This window comes from Nycticebus coucang, chromosome 4 (genome assembly GCF_027406575.1).
Source record: "Nycticebus coucang isolate mNycCou1 chromosome 4, mNycCou1.pri, whole genome shotgun sequence".
In the NCBI taxonomy this organism is placed as follows: Eukaryota; Metazoa; Chordata; class Mammalia; order Primates; family Lorisidae; genus Nycticebus; species Nycticebus coucang.
Window position 1 is genome coordinate 113,765,972 of NC_069783.1, and position 15,748 is coordinate 113,781,719.

General features: G+C 44.0%; 1 protein-coding gene across 1 annotated transcript in view; it reads right to left on the reverse strand.

The window, feature by feature from the left end:
- Positions 1–15,748, reverse strand: part of CFAP251 (cilia and flagella associated protein 251) — an 84,285-nt gene that overhangs the window by 58,752 nt on the left and 9,785 nt on the right. Inside the window, exons 4-5 of the mRNA XM_053587007.1 lie at positions 12,537–12,677; positions 11,182–11,291 (exon numbers count right to left, since the gene is read on the reverse strand). Coding sequence (XP_053442982.1) covers positions 11,182–11,291; positions 12,537–12,677 — 251 coding nt within the window. The remainder of the gene's footprint in view (positions 1–11,181; positions 11,292–12,536; positions 12,678–15,748) is intronic.

Genomic DNA, 15,748 nt, shown 5'->3' on the forward strand with positions numbered 1-15,748 from the left:
GATTTTATGTTATGTGAATTCTACCTCAATAATAAAAAAAAAAATAAAGTCCAACTCAAGGCAGGATGTCAATGTGCTGTTTGCTTTCCTCATGAACTCTAGTCTTTCATTCACTCCTTACTGGGGGTCAATTCTGTGACAGGCATGAAGAATGAGAACATGAAAAAAAATGACGAGGACAATGCCCAGCTTCAGGAAAATGGGGACTCTCCTACATAGGCGGGAGTGTAAATGAACACAACCTTCCTAGACTACTTCTTAGACAGTAGTTTAGCTGTATCTATCTAAAATTTTCAATGCATATATTCTATGGCCCAGTAATTCCACTCCCAAGACTTTTTCCTAGGGCGGCGCCTGTGGCTCAGTGAGTGGGGTGCCAGTCCCATATGCCGAGGGTGGCGGGTTCAAACCCAGCCCCCGCCAAACTGCAACAAAAAAATAGCCGGGCGTTGTGGCAGGCATCTGTAGTCCCAGCTGCTCGGGAGGCTGAGGCAGGAGAATCGCATAAGCCCAAGAGTTAGAGGTTGCTGTGAGCCGTGTGACGCCATGGCACTGTACCCGAGGGCGGTACAGTGAGACTCTGTCTCTACCAAAAAAAAAGACTTTTTCCTAGAGAAATAACAGCAAAATTAAACAAAAGATGAATGAAAATTCACAGTCATTGATAGCAAAAATAAAACAACATAAATATGCATTAATATACTATATGCAAATTGTTGAAAAATAGTAAGGCATAGGGCGGCGCCTGTGGCTCAATGGGTAGGGCGCCGGTCCCATATGCCGGAGGTGGCGGGTTCAAGCCCAGCCCCGGCCAAAAATAAAAAAAAAAAAAAAAAAAGAAAAATAGTAAGGCATAACCATATAATGAAAAATTATGCTGCCTGGTAAAGAATGGGTTAGATTAGAAAAGTGACCAAAATTTTGTGAAAAAAGTAAATTACAAAACAATAACACCATCTTGAACATGAGAGAGAGAGAGAAAACTCGAGAGCATGAGCGCACATATCAGAAAATTCTAGAAGATAGGCTGGGTGTGATGGCTCGCGCCTGTAATCCTAGCCCTCTGAGAGGCTGAGGAGGATGGATTGCTTGAGCTCAGGAGTTCAAAAGCAGCCTGAGCAAGAGTGAGACTTGTCTCTAAAAATAACCTGGTGTTGTGGTGGGTGTCTGTAGTCCCAGATACTCGGGAGGCAGAGGCAAGAGGATCACTTGAGCCCAAGAGTTTGAGGTTGTGCATCTACCCAAGGGGACAGAGTGAGACTTTGTCTCAAAAAGAAAGAAAGAAAGAAAATTCTGGAAGAAAAGAAAGACTCTAAACTACTGGATAAACAATGGTTACTCTAGTGTTGGGTTTTGAGTAAGAAGGAACTTTCATTTTTTATTTATACCTTTCTGTACTGGGTTACTGGAAAAACTTAGAATTGTATGATCTAGACATAAGCCTCAACATATGCAGAATTTAATCACATGCAATTTAAATATCTAAAAGAGCAAAAGAATGCAAGAAGCAATGGAAGCAAGGATGAAAGCAAGGTGTACTGCGGAAGGAGGGGTCACTTGACCTCTAACGAGACGGAAGAGTGGGCGACGGTAAGACTTAAACCAAGAATATGAGCTACGTGGCTCCTGGTTTTTTTGTTGTGGTGGTGTTGTTTTGAAGTTCTTGTCATAACAGGTAATATAAATAAGCATCAGGATGTCACATCAGTGTACCAATTGGCTGGAACTAAGTCTGTGTCCCAGCTGAGGCTGTTCTGGTTCTCTGTTACATGAAAAACATCACCCCACTGAGAAGTAGCCTCAAAAATCCACTTGGGGAAGCTGGGCATAGTGGCTCACACCTGTAGTCCTAGCACTTTGGGAGCCCGAGGTGGGCGGATCCCCCTGAGCTCACATGTTCAAGACCAGCCTGAGCTAGAGTGAGACCCCATCTCTAAAAATAGCTGGGTGTTGTGGCAGGTGCCTGTGGTCCCAGCTACTTAAGAAGCTGAGGAAAGAGAATCGCTTGAGCTCAAGAGTTAGAGATTGCTGTGAGCTAGGATGTAACAGCACTCTATTGGCGTAACAAAGTTAGACTCTGTCTCAAGAAAAAAAATCCACTTGGGAAGGTAATGCCAAAATTCTTGGGACAGGCTCAGCACCTGTGGCTCAGGCAGCTAAGGCACCAGCCACATACACCTGAGCTGGTGGGTTCGAATCCAGCCCAGGCCCGCCAAACAACGATGGCTGCAACCAAAAACAAAACAAAACAAAACAAAAAATAGCCAGACGTTGTGGCGGGCACCTGTAATCCCAGCTACTTGGGAGGCGGAGGCAAGAGAATCACTTGAGCCCAGGAGTTGGAGGTTGCTGTGAGCTGTGATGCCACAGCACTCTACCCAGGGTGATAGCTTGAGGCTCTGTCTCAAAAAAAAAAAAATTGGGGGGGAATGACATAATGAAATCCTTAGTGGAAAAACATATCTTATCCCTGGAGATATTCAGAATTAAATAGAGGAAAGATAAAGTCAGTCAGACTTCTACTATTAACATATTTTTTTTTTTAAGTTCTTTTTATTTTTGGCCGAGGCTGGGTTTGAACCCACCACCTTTGGCATATGGGACCGGCGCCCTACTCCTTTGAGCCACAGATGCTGCCCTACTATTAACATATTTACATATTTGTGATTAGAGAATTTCTTCAATTTTTTAGGAATGTGTGTTTAAGTCAATATGACATATCAGAGTCTCTAACAGATTAGATTTGTGGATTCTAATTTATTTTTTATTTTTTTTTTCTTTTTGTAGAGACAGAGTCTCACTTTATGGCCCTTGGTAGAGTGCCGTGGCCTCACACAGCTCACAGCAACCTCCAACTCCTGGGCTCAAGCGATTCTCTTGCCTCAGCCTCCCGAGCAGCTGGGACTACAGGCGCCCGCCACAACGCCCGGCTATTTTTGGTTGCAGTTTGGCCGGGGCCGGGCTTGAACCCGCCACCCTTGGTATATAGGGCCGGTGCCTTACCGACTGAGCCATAGGCACCGCCCCTGTGGATTCTAATTTAAAATATGTTGGGTGGTGCCTGTGGCTCAAGGAGTAGGGCGCCGGTCCCATATGCCGGAGGTGGCGGGTTCAAACCCAGCCCCAGCCAAAAACCACAAAAAAAATAAATAAATAAAATAAAATAAAATATGTAGTTGATTTAGACTTGTGATTTTAAATTGAAATTGTATTAGTGTTTATAAACACTTAAGAGAATTTAAGATTTACCATATTTATAGCTAATTTACTAGATTTACAAGAATTACTGAAGTACTAGTGAAGGATCTATTTGTTAATCAGACTACTAAAAAACTTTAAAAAGAAACTGAATACATTGAATCTCTAAATGCAGTTTTTAAATGTTTAAGAGGAGTTAATAACCAAATTTGTAAGCAGGGCTAAACATTAATCAAAGCATCCTCAAAGGTGATTGCAAAAATATGCTACATTTATAGAGTAAAAAAAAATTTTTTTTTTTTTTTTGCAGTTTCTGGCCAGGGCTGGGTTTGAACCCGCCATCTCCGGCATATGGGGCCGGGCCCTACTCCTTCGAGCCACAGGCGCCACCCATATAGAGTAAAATTTTTAAGTTGAATGAAAAGCTTATGGAAGAACTACAGTTCTTAATTTTTTTTTAGATATATATTTATTTGCATATATAGTTTACACACATGCCATAAACTCCAATAAAAAATAACCCCTTAAAGGAGGCTCTTAGATACATGGGTCTTGTTTATTTAATTTTTCATTTAAATAAAGTGAATGTTGATTCTAAAACCAAAACAGCCTCTGAATAATCTTTTTGTGGTCCCAAAACCATCATTTAAGATATCATAAAACACACATTGACACAGCATTTCAATTGTTAATGCTTGCATTTTTTTTTTTTTTTTTTTTTTTGTAGAGACAGAGTCTCACTTTATGGCCCTTGGTAGAGTGCCGTGGCCTCACACAGCTCACAGCAACCTCCAACTCCTGGGCTTAAGCGATTCTCTTGCCTCAGCTTCCTGAGTAGCTGGGACTACAGGCGCCTGCCACAACACCCGGCTATTTTTTTTTTTTTTTTTGGTTGCAGTTTGGCTGGGGCCGGGTTTGAACCCGCCACCCTCGGTATATGGGGCCGGCGCCTTACCAACTGAGCCACAGGCGCCGCCCGCTTGCATTTTTTTTTTTTTTGAGACACAGTCTCACTTTGTCACCCTCGGTAGAGTGCTGTTATGTTATAGCTCACAGCAACCTCAAACTCTTGAGCTCAAGTGCTCCTCTTGCTTCTGCTTCCCACGTAACTGGGACTATAGGCACCTGCCACAACGCCCAGCTGGTTTTTTAGAAACTGGGTCTTGCTCTTGCTCAGGCTGGTCTTGAACTCCTGACCTCAGGCAATCCACTTGCCTCAGCCACCCAGAGTGCTAGGAATTGTTAATGATTTTGAATTGGCTTTATTTTCTAAATTAAAAAAAAAAGATCACTGTCCTCAGGTTGCTCTGAGTCTAGTAGGAAAACAACTTCAAAAAGGTCAAAAGCCACAGATTGGCACTATAACAGGGCTGGCTCTGGTGAAGGGGTCCGTTAGCAAAGGCTTTGGAGAAGGGACATGCTTGAAGGACTCCTGCCCTTCTGCTGAGGCTTTGTAGATTTCCTTTTGCATGAGATAATAACATTCCCTTGTAGTTGAGTTGGATGTCACATTACTTGCAACTGAAAGCCTGGAACAGCTGCAAAGGATGGCTAAGCATGCAGGCAGGGGCAATTCACTTTCCAGGGGAAGTGTGTGCCCATTTCTGAATGCAAGTGCGTATTCTCTCTCTGTAACAGGCTGATTTGGCAATGGGCAGTCTCCAAGGGGCAACACAACCAGATTTATGTCTGGAAAAAGATCACACTAAAAATGCTGTGGAGAAAAACCACGTGATGATGTCTATATATATGTATTTAAAAAAATAGCAAATGTAGGCCAGGCACCGTGGCTCACACCTGTAATCCTAGCACTCTGGGAGGTTGAGGTGGGTGGATAGCCTGAGCTAAGGAGTTCAAGACAAACCTGACAAAGAGTGAGACTCCATCTCTACTAAATAGAAAAAGTAGCTGGGCATTGTGGTGGGTACCTGTAGTCCCAGCTACTTGGGAGGCTGAGGCAAGTGGGTGACAAGAGGGTCACTCCAGTCCAAGAGCGAGATTGCTGTGAGCTATGACATCATGGCACTCTACCCAGGGGACAGAGTGAGATTCTGTCTCAAAAAAACAAAAAATAGCAAATGTTCTGGAAGGAAACATACCAAATTAATTCCCAAAGAAGACTGGACTGAAAATGGTAGTCAATGTTTTCTAATATAATGTATTATTTCCATTAAATGTAACAGTTTTTCATTAAAATGTATTAAAACTATTGTAAAAAAAACCAACAGGTGAGTGAACAGAATGCGGTATATCCATACAAGGGAATGCGATACCCTGTGAGCAGGAATGAAATACTTGTGCACACTAAACATGGGTGAGCCCTGAAAACATTATCTAAATGAAAGAAGCCAGACACAAAGGGTGCATGTTATATAATTAATTGATGTGAAATGCCCACAATAGGCATATCTCTATTTTTCATTTTTTAAAATTTATTTATGGTTTTTTTGAGAGAGTCTCACTTTGTTGCCCTCAGTAGAGTGCTGTGGCATCACAACTCCAGCAACCTCAAACTCTTGAGCTTAAGTGATTCTCTTGCCTCAGCCTCACCAGTAGCTGGGACTATAGGCACCTGCCATAATGCACCTGCCACAACGCCTCTATTTTTAGAGGCAAGGTCTCGCTCTGGTTCAAGCTGGTCTCGAATCTATGAGCTCAGGCAATCCATCCACCTCTGCCTCCCAGAGTGCTAGGATTACAGGTGTGAGCCACCATGCCTGGCCCCGATAATTTGTTGTTGTTTTTTTTTTTTTAAAACAAGGTTTTGCTCTGTTGCCTGGGCTAAAGTACAGTGGCATGATCTTATCTCACTGCAACCTCAAACTCCTAGTTCAAGGTATCCTTCTGCCCCAGCCTCCCAAATATCCAGGACTACAGGCACCTGCCATAACACCTCACTAAATTTTCTATTTTTTGTAGAGATGAGTTCTCACTCTTACCTAGGCTGTTCTTGAACTTCTGGCTTCAAGCTATCCTCAAGCCTCAGCATCTCAAAATTTTAGGGCTATAGGCATGAGCCACCATGCCTAGCCTATTAAAATAAGTTTTATGTTATATATTTTAATACAATACAAGCAATCAATGTCAAGGTGGATGGGTTTAAGATTGGTGGAAGGTTAAACTTGCAGGGAGGGAGGGAGATCAATTAGGAGGTTGATGAATGGCCCAAACAAGAGAGGATAGGCAGAAGCAGTGGGGATGGCTCAGAAGCTACTGGAAGTCGCCACAGCAGAACTTCTGAACATGATAGCAGGAGACGTCTGAGGGAACATCGGGTAGAATATCCTCCAGCAGCTTCCTCATCAGAAAGAAGAGGAAAACATTGACAGAGTCCTTGAGATTATGTGGATGTGTTTTCAAATCCTGCACCTGCTCCTTCCTGGCTGAAGAACAATAGGCCACGTTTAAGGATTGGGGACAGAGTGAGTCTGAGAAGAGTCTGAGAATAGATGTAAGTGGATGGGAACCAGGGGTACATGGTATCAGAGAGCCACAGGAAATGAAGAGTGTCAGATGCCACTGAGCAGTTAGTGGTGAGTGGTGAGGACTCCATGAAGGTCACCAGTCACCTAGGGGAGAGCAGTTTCTGTGTCCCCCATTCAGAAACATTCAACATAACTTCTTCCTAATCTTCTTCTCCATCTGGACTCACTTGCCAATCCCTCCCTCCCCACATGGCCAATGAGGGTCTGACAATCTTGTCACTGAATCCAAAACTGCTCTCTGCCCAGGACTTAAGAAAGAAAATCCGGGTATGAGCATCTATCCCAGACCAGGTACTGTGCTCTATTCATCTTCACAGCATGCTGTGCCATAGGTACAATGGGTTAAACAGTGTCCTTTCCAAATTCATGACCATCTAGAAACTGAGAACTTTGCGGACGTAAGACATAATTAGTTAAGATGAGGTCACAGTGGGGTAAGGTGGGACCTAAATCCAATGGCTGGTGTCCTAGAGAAGAGAAGACACAGAGACACACAGGGAAAACCACAAGAAGACAGAGGCAGAGACTGGAGTGCTCCCTCTGCAGGCCTAGAAACGCTTAAATGACCAGCAACCAGCAGAAGCCAGGGGAGAGGCCTGGGACAGCTTCTCCCTTCTGGCCCATAGAAGAAACCAACTTGTTGATTGATTTTGGACTTCTGGCCTCCAGAACCATGAGAGAGTAAATCTCCGTTATTTTAAAACACCTAGTTTTAGGGCAGCGACTGTGGCTCAATGGGCAGGGCACCGGCCCCATATACCAAGGGTGGCGGATTCAAACCCAGCCCCGGCCAAATTGCAACAAAAAAATAGCCAGGCATTGTGGTGGGCACCTGTAGTTCCAGCTACTTGGGAGGCTGAGGCAAGGGAATCACCTGAGCCCAGGAGTTGGAGGTTGCTGTGAGTTGTATTACGCCACGGCACTCTACTGAGGGCAATAAAGTAAGACTCTGTCTCTACCAGAGGAAAAAAAAAAAAAACAGTTGTGGCAGGCGCCTATAGTCCCAGCTACTTGGGAGGCTGAGGCAAGAGAATAGCTTAAGCCCAAGAGTTTGATGTTGCTGTGAGCTGTGACACTACAGCACTTAACCCAGGGCAACAGCTTAAGACTCTGTCTCAAAAATAAATAAATAAATGAATAAAATAAAATAAATAAAACACTCAGTTTATGGTAATTTGTAACAGAACCCCAAGGCATGTAAAACAGTAGATATTATTATCTTTTTTTCACAAATGGGGACACTTCTCTGGGTCTGTAAGTCACGCAGCAGGCGATGGCACAGAAGCCTAGAGGAGCCTGAGTTTGCACGTACACCTTCCTCCCTGCCATGCTGCTCTTTCATGTCACTGTGGTGTCCCCTGGGCCCCCTCCCCTTTTTCCTTCCAATTCTCCTACCTGGGCAAGCCACCACAAGCACATTTTCTATTCCCATTCCTATTCCGCCCAGCTGTGCCGGACAAAGCGTCACCACACTTTGTCTCGACTGATCCACTCTACTAGACTCATCCACTCCCAGCTCGTGCTTTTTGTCCTCAGCCAGGCCCTCCCGGAAACCCTACAGTTCTTTCCTTTCACTTTGAGTGACCTCTGCGGCATTTCAATTGATTACACAAACCACATCCCCACATTTTAAATTCCAACCCCTATTTTAACATCCTCAGCAAATAAGCCAGCCTCCTGCTTTAGAACTGTTGCCCAAAGTGATGTGCTCAGCCTCACGACATCCCCCAGCGCCTAGGTATCTTCTTGCTCAGTGCTTTTCAAAGTGGTGAAGGACTTTTTAAAAAATTTTGAATCCATTTCAGACCAATGCATACACAAAATAAAAATATCATTGCAGGGCCGGGCGTGGTGGCTCACACCTGTAATCCCAGGCTAAGGTTGGTGGATTGCTTGAGCTCAGGAGTTTGAGACCAGCCTGAGCAAGAGCAGAGTGAGATCCTGTCTCTACTAAAAATAGAAAAATTAGTTGGGCATAGTGATGGGCGCCTGTAGTCCTAGCTACTTGGAAGGCTGAGGCAAGAGGATCACTTGAGCCCAAGAGTTTAAGGTTGCCTTAGCAAACTCAGCTTGTTGTAAACTTTCCCGAATGCTTCCTCTGTACTTCCTGTTCAGCATGGGCCAGCACCTGCTGAGAGGTCAGCTCAGTCTGTGACCACACTTCAAGTAGCACTGCTCTAGCCCACAGAAATTTCACCAACTCCTTGTCTGATGCACTGTTAACAAAGGGACCCTAAAAGCTGAATTATAAGATTTAGGAAGAAAGGCAATAAAAGATGACAACCTTGATAATCAGAGAGACTTCCCATCCAATCTGTCGCCAGCAGGAGGGAAGGAAAGAGATGAGTTACAGAACAGATAACAGGAGTGGAAGAGCCTAGGTTTTGGGACCTGGGCCCCAGTGCCAGAGAATCTGTCAGCTTGTTGGCCTCTCAAGATCCCTGGACTGGTTTCTGTGATATCAGACTAAAATGGGCTCACCATTTACCCAAGTTAAGAAGGTCACTGGGACTCACTCTTCAAGCATCAGAGTGTGTCAAAAAGCAGTCTTAACACAAGAAAAACATCAGACACATTATGATAGAAGGGCACCCTATAAAATCTCAAAAAGTAAATCAAAACTGCTAAAATCTTCACAAAGTAAGTCTGAGAAACTGCCATAGCCAAGAGGGGCCTAAGGAGACATCACAGCTCAACCTAATGTGGCATCCTAGATAAGATCCTGGGATGAAAAAGGGACGTGAGGGGCGGTGCCTGTGGCTCAAGGAGTAGGGCGCCGGTCCCATATGCCAGAGGTGGCGGGTTCAAACCCAGCCCCGGCCAATAACCAAAAAAAAAGAAGAAAGAAAGAAAAAGGGACGGGAGGGATAAGCTAAGGAAATCTAAATGAACTCTGGATGTTAATAATAAGGAATCAATGGCCAAGGGCGGTGGCTCATACCTGTAATCTTAGCACTCTAGGAAGCCGAGGTGAGAGAATCCTCTGAGCTCACGAGTATAAAACCAGACTGAACAAGAGCCAGAGCCCATCTCTACTAAAAATAGAAAATTAGCCAGGCATTGTGGTGGGCTCCTGTAGTCCCAACTACTTGGGAGGCTGAGGCAGGAGGATCACTTGAGCCCAGGAGTTTAAGGCTGTTGTGAGTTAGGCTGACACCATGCCACTTTAGCCTGGGTAAGAGTGAGACTCTGTCTCAAAAAAAATAAAGTAATATGGGTTGGCGCCTATAGCTCAGCAGCTAGGGCAGCAGCCACATACATGGGAGCTGGCAGGTTTGAAACCAAGGTGGGTCTGCCAAACAACAATGACGACTACAACCAAAAAATAGCTGGGCATTGTGGTGGATGCCTGTAGTCCCAGCTACTTGGGAGGCTGAGACAAGAGAATCACTTAAGCTCAAGAGTTTGAGTTTGCTATGAGCTACGAAGCCACAGCACTCTACGGAGGGCGACATAGTAAGACTATCTCAGGAAAAAAAAGTAATAATAAGGTATCAATATTGTCTTATTAATTACAATAAATAGGCATACTAATGGAAGATGTAAATAACAGGCAAACCTTCTGTACTATATTATCAAAGTTTTCTGTAAATCCAAAACTATTCTACAAAACATCTACTGATTTAAAAAAGAGGCAATGGTGGTGGGCGGCGCCTGTGGCTCAAGGAGTAGGGCGCTGGTCCCATATGCCGGAGGTGGCGGGTTCAAACCCAGCCCTGGCCAAAAACCACAAAAAAAAAAAAAAAAAAAAAAAAGGCAATGGTGGTCTGTAAGTAGAGGGGAGATGTTAGAATTAGAGTATACAGAGCCACAGCAGCTTTGGAAATCACTCTACCCAGGGCAACAAAGTGAAACTCTGTCTCAAAAAAAAAAAGCCTCCATAGGGCAGTAAGATTGAATATACCAGGTGGCGCCTGTAGCTCAGTGGGTAGGGCGCCAGCCACATGCACTGGAGCTGGTGGGTTCGAAACCAGCCAGGGCCTGCTTAAAAAATAATAATAATAATAAATAAAATAACAATGACAACAATAACAAAAAAATAGCTGGGTGTTGTGGCGGGTGCCTGTAGTTCCAGCTACTGGGAGGCTGAGGCAAGAGAATTGCTTAAGCCCTAGAATTGGCAGTTGCTGTGAGCTGTGATGCCACAGCACTCTACCCAGGGTGACAAAATGAGACTCTGTCCCCATTCCCAAAAAACTCAAACCTGTAAGATCAGTGAATACACTCACCTTGGCCTCCCAGAGTGCTAGGATTACAGGCGTGACCCACTGAGCCTGGCCCAATGTTTCTCATTGTAAATGACAGATTTGGCATTTGGTTTGTGTTTTGAACTTGTATGAGCTGGGTTAGTATGAGTCAGCCTCCCTTACCCCTGAATACTTTGGAACACGAACAAACCAAGTTTCTAGGCACCAGTATTATTCATTCTTTGGTTAGTCACAGTAACAGATTCTCTACAGAAATTGGGGTGGGGGAGACATGACTGCACAAAGCCTACCCTGTGAAGGAGTCCCACATAATGATCAAGCAGTCTGGCCCTTTGTCTGCTGTAGCAATCCACCGCCTGTCTTCACTGACGCAGAGGCAGGAGATAACATTAGGGTGGCCCTATAGAAATGGAGAAAAAATGCTCTGAAAATATCCAGAATACTGCCCAACCTTAGGTACCATCAAGAAAGGCTGAGCTTCCACAGAGAAATCTAAACTTCTTTCAACGCTCATCTGGCTAAAAATTCTACTCCCACTGGCCTTCCCTGGGGTTCTTGCATCTTCTAATAGGTAGTTTTCAAATTTCCTCTCCCCAATAAACTCAGACTGGGTGCAGGGTCTCACACCTATAATCCTAGCACTCTGGGAGGCCGAGGTGAGTGGATTGCATGAGCTCAGGAGTTTGAGACCAGTCTGAACAAGAGTGAGACTTGGTCTCTAAAACCTAGCCCAGCATTGTGGCAGGTGCCTATAGTCCCAGCTACTTGGGAGGCTGAGGCAAGAAGATCACTTGAGCCTAAGAGTTTGAGGTTGCATTGAGCTGTGATGCCATGGCACTCTAATGAGGGTGACAAGGTGAGACTCTGTCTCTAAAAAAAAAACAAAAAAAAAACAACAACACATGTAACTGAAAGGGTAACATGAAACTGTTTACCAGGTCAACTAGTGGAAAGTCAGATACTAAGAAATAGGACATTTGGATAGGTCATTTGGATAGTGGAGTGGTGTGAGGAGGGCAGACATGTGTAAGGAGGTTTAGAGAGAGTGAAACGTAGACAGAGCTGCTGAAGGGAAGGAGGGAAAAGAGAATAACTTAACACTTTCTTACTTACTTACCTACTTAATACTTCCAAGTCAGGAGACCTGGATTTATCATTACTAGTGCAATCTTGAGCAAATCACTTAAATCACTCTGGGCCTCAGTTTCTTCTATAAAAATGGGTGCATTAACACTCACTTTTCAGCATGATTATAAGGAGCACAACCCTTTGAAAACTAGAGGGATCTACATGTCATTAGATCTGCATCCCTGCTGAACAGGTGCCTCTCTTGTTTCACCATAGTTACGTGGAGACATGATCTACCCGGTCCACATTTTTGCAGAAATGTGAAAAGCACAAGTGTTTTAAATCCTTATAACTATAAAATTAACATCAACTGTTGTCTGTAAGTTGATTTTGATTAGAATCAGAAAGACAATGAACAACAAAATGTCCTTCTAAAGAGAGGATTTTCTGTAGATCAAAGAGAGGTCAGAAAGCATGACAGTGATATAAAGAAGTCATCCTTTGACATACAAAACAAAATGCTCCACACAGATTAAAGACAACCTCTTTTACTTGCAAGAAGGAAAACCCAGCATACCTGAAGGTGGTACTGATGATTCCTGAAGACATTGTAGATGACTGCAGTATGAGCACAGACAAACAGAAGAATTCTCTCATTTTCCTCTCGAATATAGTAAACAGGAAGAGAGCTGTTCCACCCAAAGCACCAGGTCATGGTCTGGAAAACAAAAATAAAACCATGAAGACACTACAGTGTGGTTCGGCGCCCAGGGCACAGTGGTTACAGTACTAGCCACATACACTGAGGCTGGCAGGTTCGAACCCAACCCAGGCCAGCTAAACAATGACAACTGCAACAAAAAATAGCCGGGTGTTGTGGCGTGTGCCTATGGTCCCAGCCACTTGGGAGGCTCAGGAAAAAGAATCGCTTAAGCCCAAGAGCTTGAGGTAGCTGTGAGCTGTGACGCCACAGCACTCTACTGGAACAACAAAGTGAGCCTCTGTCTCAAAAAAAAAAAAAAGATACTACAGGGTGGTACCTGTGGTTCAAAAGAGTAGGGTGCCGGCCCCGGCCCCGGCCCCATATACCGGAGGTGGCGGGTTCAAACCCAGCCCAGTACTATGGCTCCTGGTGTTCCTGGCATAAGTCCCTGGAGGAAGAGGATTTGATAGCAAAAGTCCAATGAAGAGAAACCACTTAGAGGCTCGGCGCCTGTGGCTCAAGCAGCTAAGGCACCAGCCACATGCACCTGAGCTGGCGGGTTCGAATCCAGCCCGGGCCGCCAAACAACAATGACGGCTGCAACCAAAAAATAACCGGGCGATGTGGTGGGTGCCTATAGTCCCAGCTACATGGGAGGCGAAGACAGGAGACTCGCTTGAGCCCAGGAATTTGAGGTTGCTGTGAGCTGTGATCCATGGCACTCTACCCAGGGCAACAGCTTGAGGCTCTGTCTCAAAAAAAAAAAAAAAAGAGAAACCACTTAGAAAGTCCTCAACTGCATGCTATAATACGGATAAATCTTGAAATGTTATGATAAGTGAAAGAAATAGTGACATAGTTGCACAACCCTATGAGTATGCTAAAAACCAATAAACTGTATTCTTTAAAAGGGTGGATTTTTGAGGATGTGAAAAAATTGGAACTCTTGTGTACCCTGGTGGGAATGTAAAATAGTGCAGCAGTGGTAGAAACTAGTATGGCTATTCCTCAAAAAATTGAAAATAAAGTTACCCTATAATCTAGCAATTAAGTTTCTGGGTATATAACTCAAAATTACTGAAAACCAGGTATTAAAAAATACTTGTATATCCATGTTCATAGCAGCAGTAATTACTCACAACAACCAAAGGTGAAAGAAACCCAAGTGTCCACTAATGGACAAACGGATAAACAAACTGCATGGCCTATTCATACAACAGAAAATTACTCAGCCTTAAAAAAGAAGGAAATTCTTACAGAGGCCACCATATGGATAAAACTTGACAACATTCATAAGTGAACAAACCAGTCACAAAAGGAAAAATACTGCATGGCTCCACTGATATAACATACCTAGAATAGTTAAATTCACAGAAACAGAAAATAAAAAATAGAATGATGGGTACCAGAGGAGGTCAGAGGAAGAGGGTATGGGGAGCTGTTCACTGGGTGCAGTGTTTCAATTTTGCAAACTCCTGGAGATGGGTAGGAGGGATGGTTGCAAAGCAAGGTGAAGGTATTTAATAACCCCGAACTGTAAATTTGAAATTGTTAAAATGGCAATTTTTTTTTTGAGAGAGGATCTTGATCTATCAATCAGACTGGATAGCAATGACAATCACATCTTACTTCAACCTTGAGCCCCTGACCTCAAGTGATCCTCCTGTCTTAGCCTCCCCAAGTGTGAGGATTACAGGTCTGAGCACCACATCCAACTGCATTTGATTCTTACACACCTTTTTCTTGGGAGGATAAATGATAAAGAGATAAAATCCATCCAAGTGCAATGGCCGACACTTATAATCCTAGCACTCTAGGAGGCCAAGGGGGGAGGATTGCTTGAGGTTAGAAGCTCAAGAATAGCCCTAGCAAGAGTGATACCTTATCTCTACCAAAAATAGAAAAAATCAGCTGGGTGTGTTGGTTTGCATCTGTAGTACCAGCTACTAGGAAGGCTGAGCAAGAGGACTGCTTGAGCCCAGGAGTTGGAGGTTGCTGTGAGCTATGATGACACCTCTGCACTCTTGCACTATCCCCAGGGCAATAGAGTGACAACACTATCTCAAGAAAGAAAAAAGATAAAATCCCCTTGATGAATAAAAATTCTATACTGCTTGGGTGGCACCTGTGGCTCAGTCGGTAAGGCGCCGGCTCCATATACCTGAGGGTAGCAGGTTCAAACCCGGCCCGGCCAAACTGCAACCAAAAAATAGCCGGGCGTTGTGGTGGGCGCCTGTAGTCCCAGCTACTCGGGAGGCTGAGGCAAGAGAATCGTTTAAGCCCAGGAGTTGGAGGTTGCTGTGAGCTGTGTGAGGCCACGGCACTCTACCGAGGGCCATAAAGTGAGACTCTGTCTCTATAAAAAAAAAAAAAATTCTATACTGCCAAGAATAAATCTAAAACAAAAATGTTATGAAATGAGAAATTATAGGTACTATAAATCTGACTACTGCTTTTAATTCTTTCTTTTTTTTAAGAGACAAAGAGTTTCATTTTGTCGCCCTCAGTAGAGTGTCATGGTGTCACAGCTCACAGAAACCTCTAGCTCTTGGGCTTAGGCGATTCTCTTGCCTCAGCCTCCCAAGTAGCTGGGACTATAGGCACCCGCCACATTGCCCGGCTATTTTTTTGTTGCCGTTTGGCCAGGGCCGGGTTTGAACCCCCCACCCTCAGCATATGGGGCCAGCGCTATACTCACTGAGCCACAGGAGCCGCCCTGCTTTTAATTTTAATTTTGTTTTCACAGTCTTCTATAAAAATTAAAGATAAACAAACTGGAATATTACTCAGTGAGAAAAATTAATGAGCTATCAAGCCACGAAAAGATATGGAGGCTTGATATGCATAAATGCATATTCCTAAGTGAAAGAGAAAGCCTGAAAAGGTGGTATACTGCATGATTCCAATATATGGCATTCTGGAAAAGAAAATCTATGGAGACAATAAAAAGATCAATGATTGCCAGGAGAGAGGGATGGACAGATGGGTGGAGGATGGGGATTTAAGGTAGTGAATCTGCTCTGTGTCATACTAGAATAGGTGTATGTCATTATACGTTTGTCAAAGCCCACACAATGTATAACACA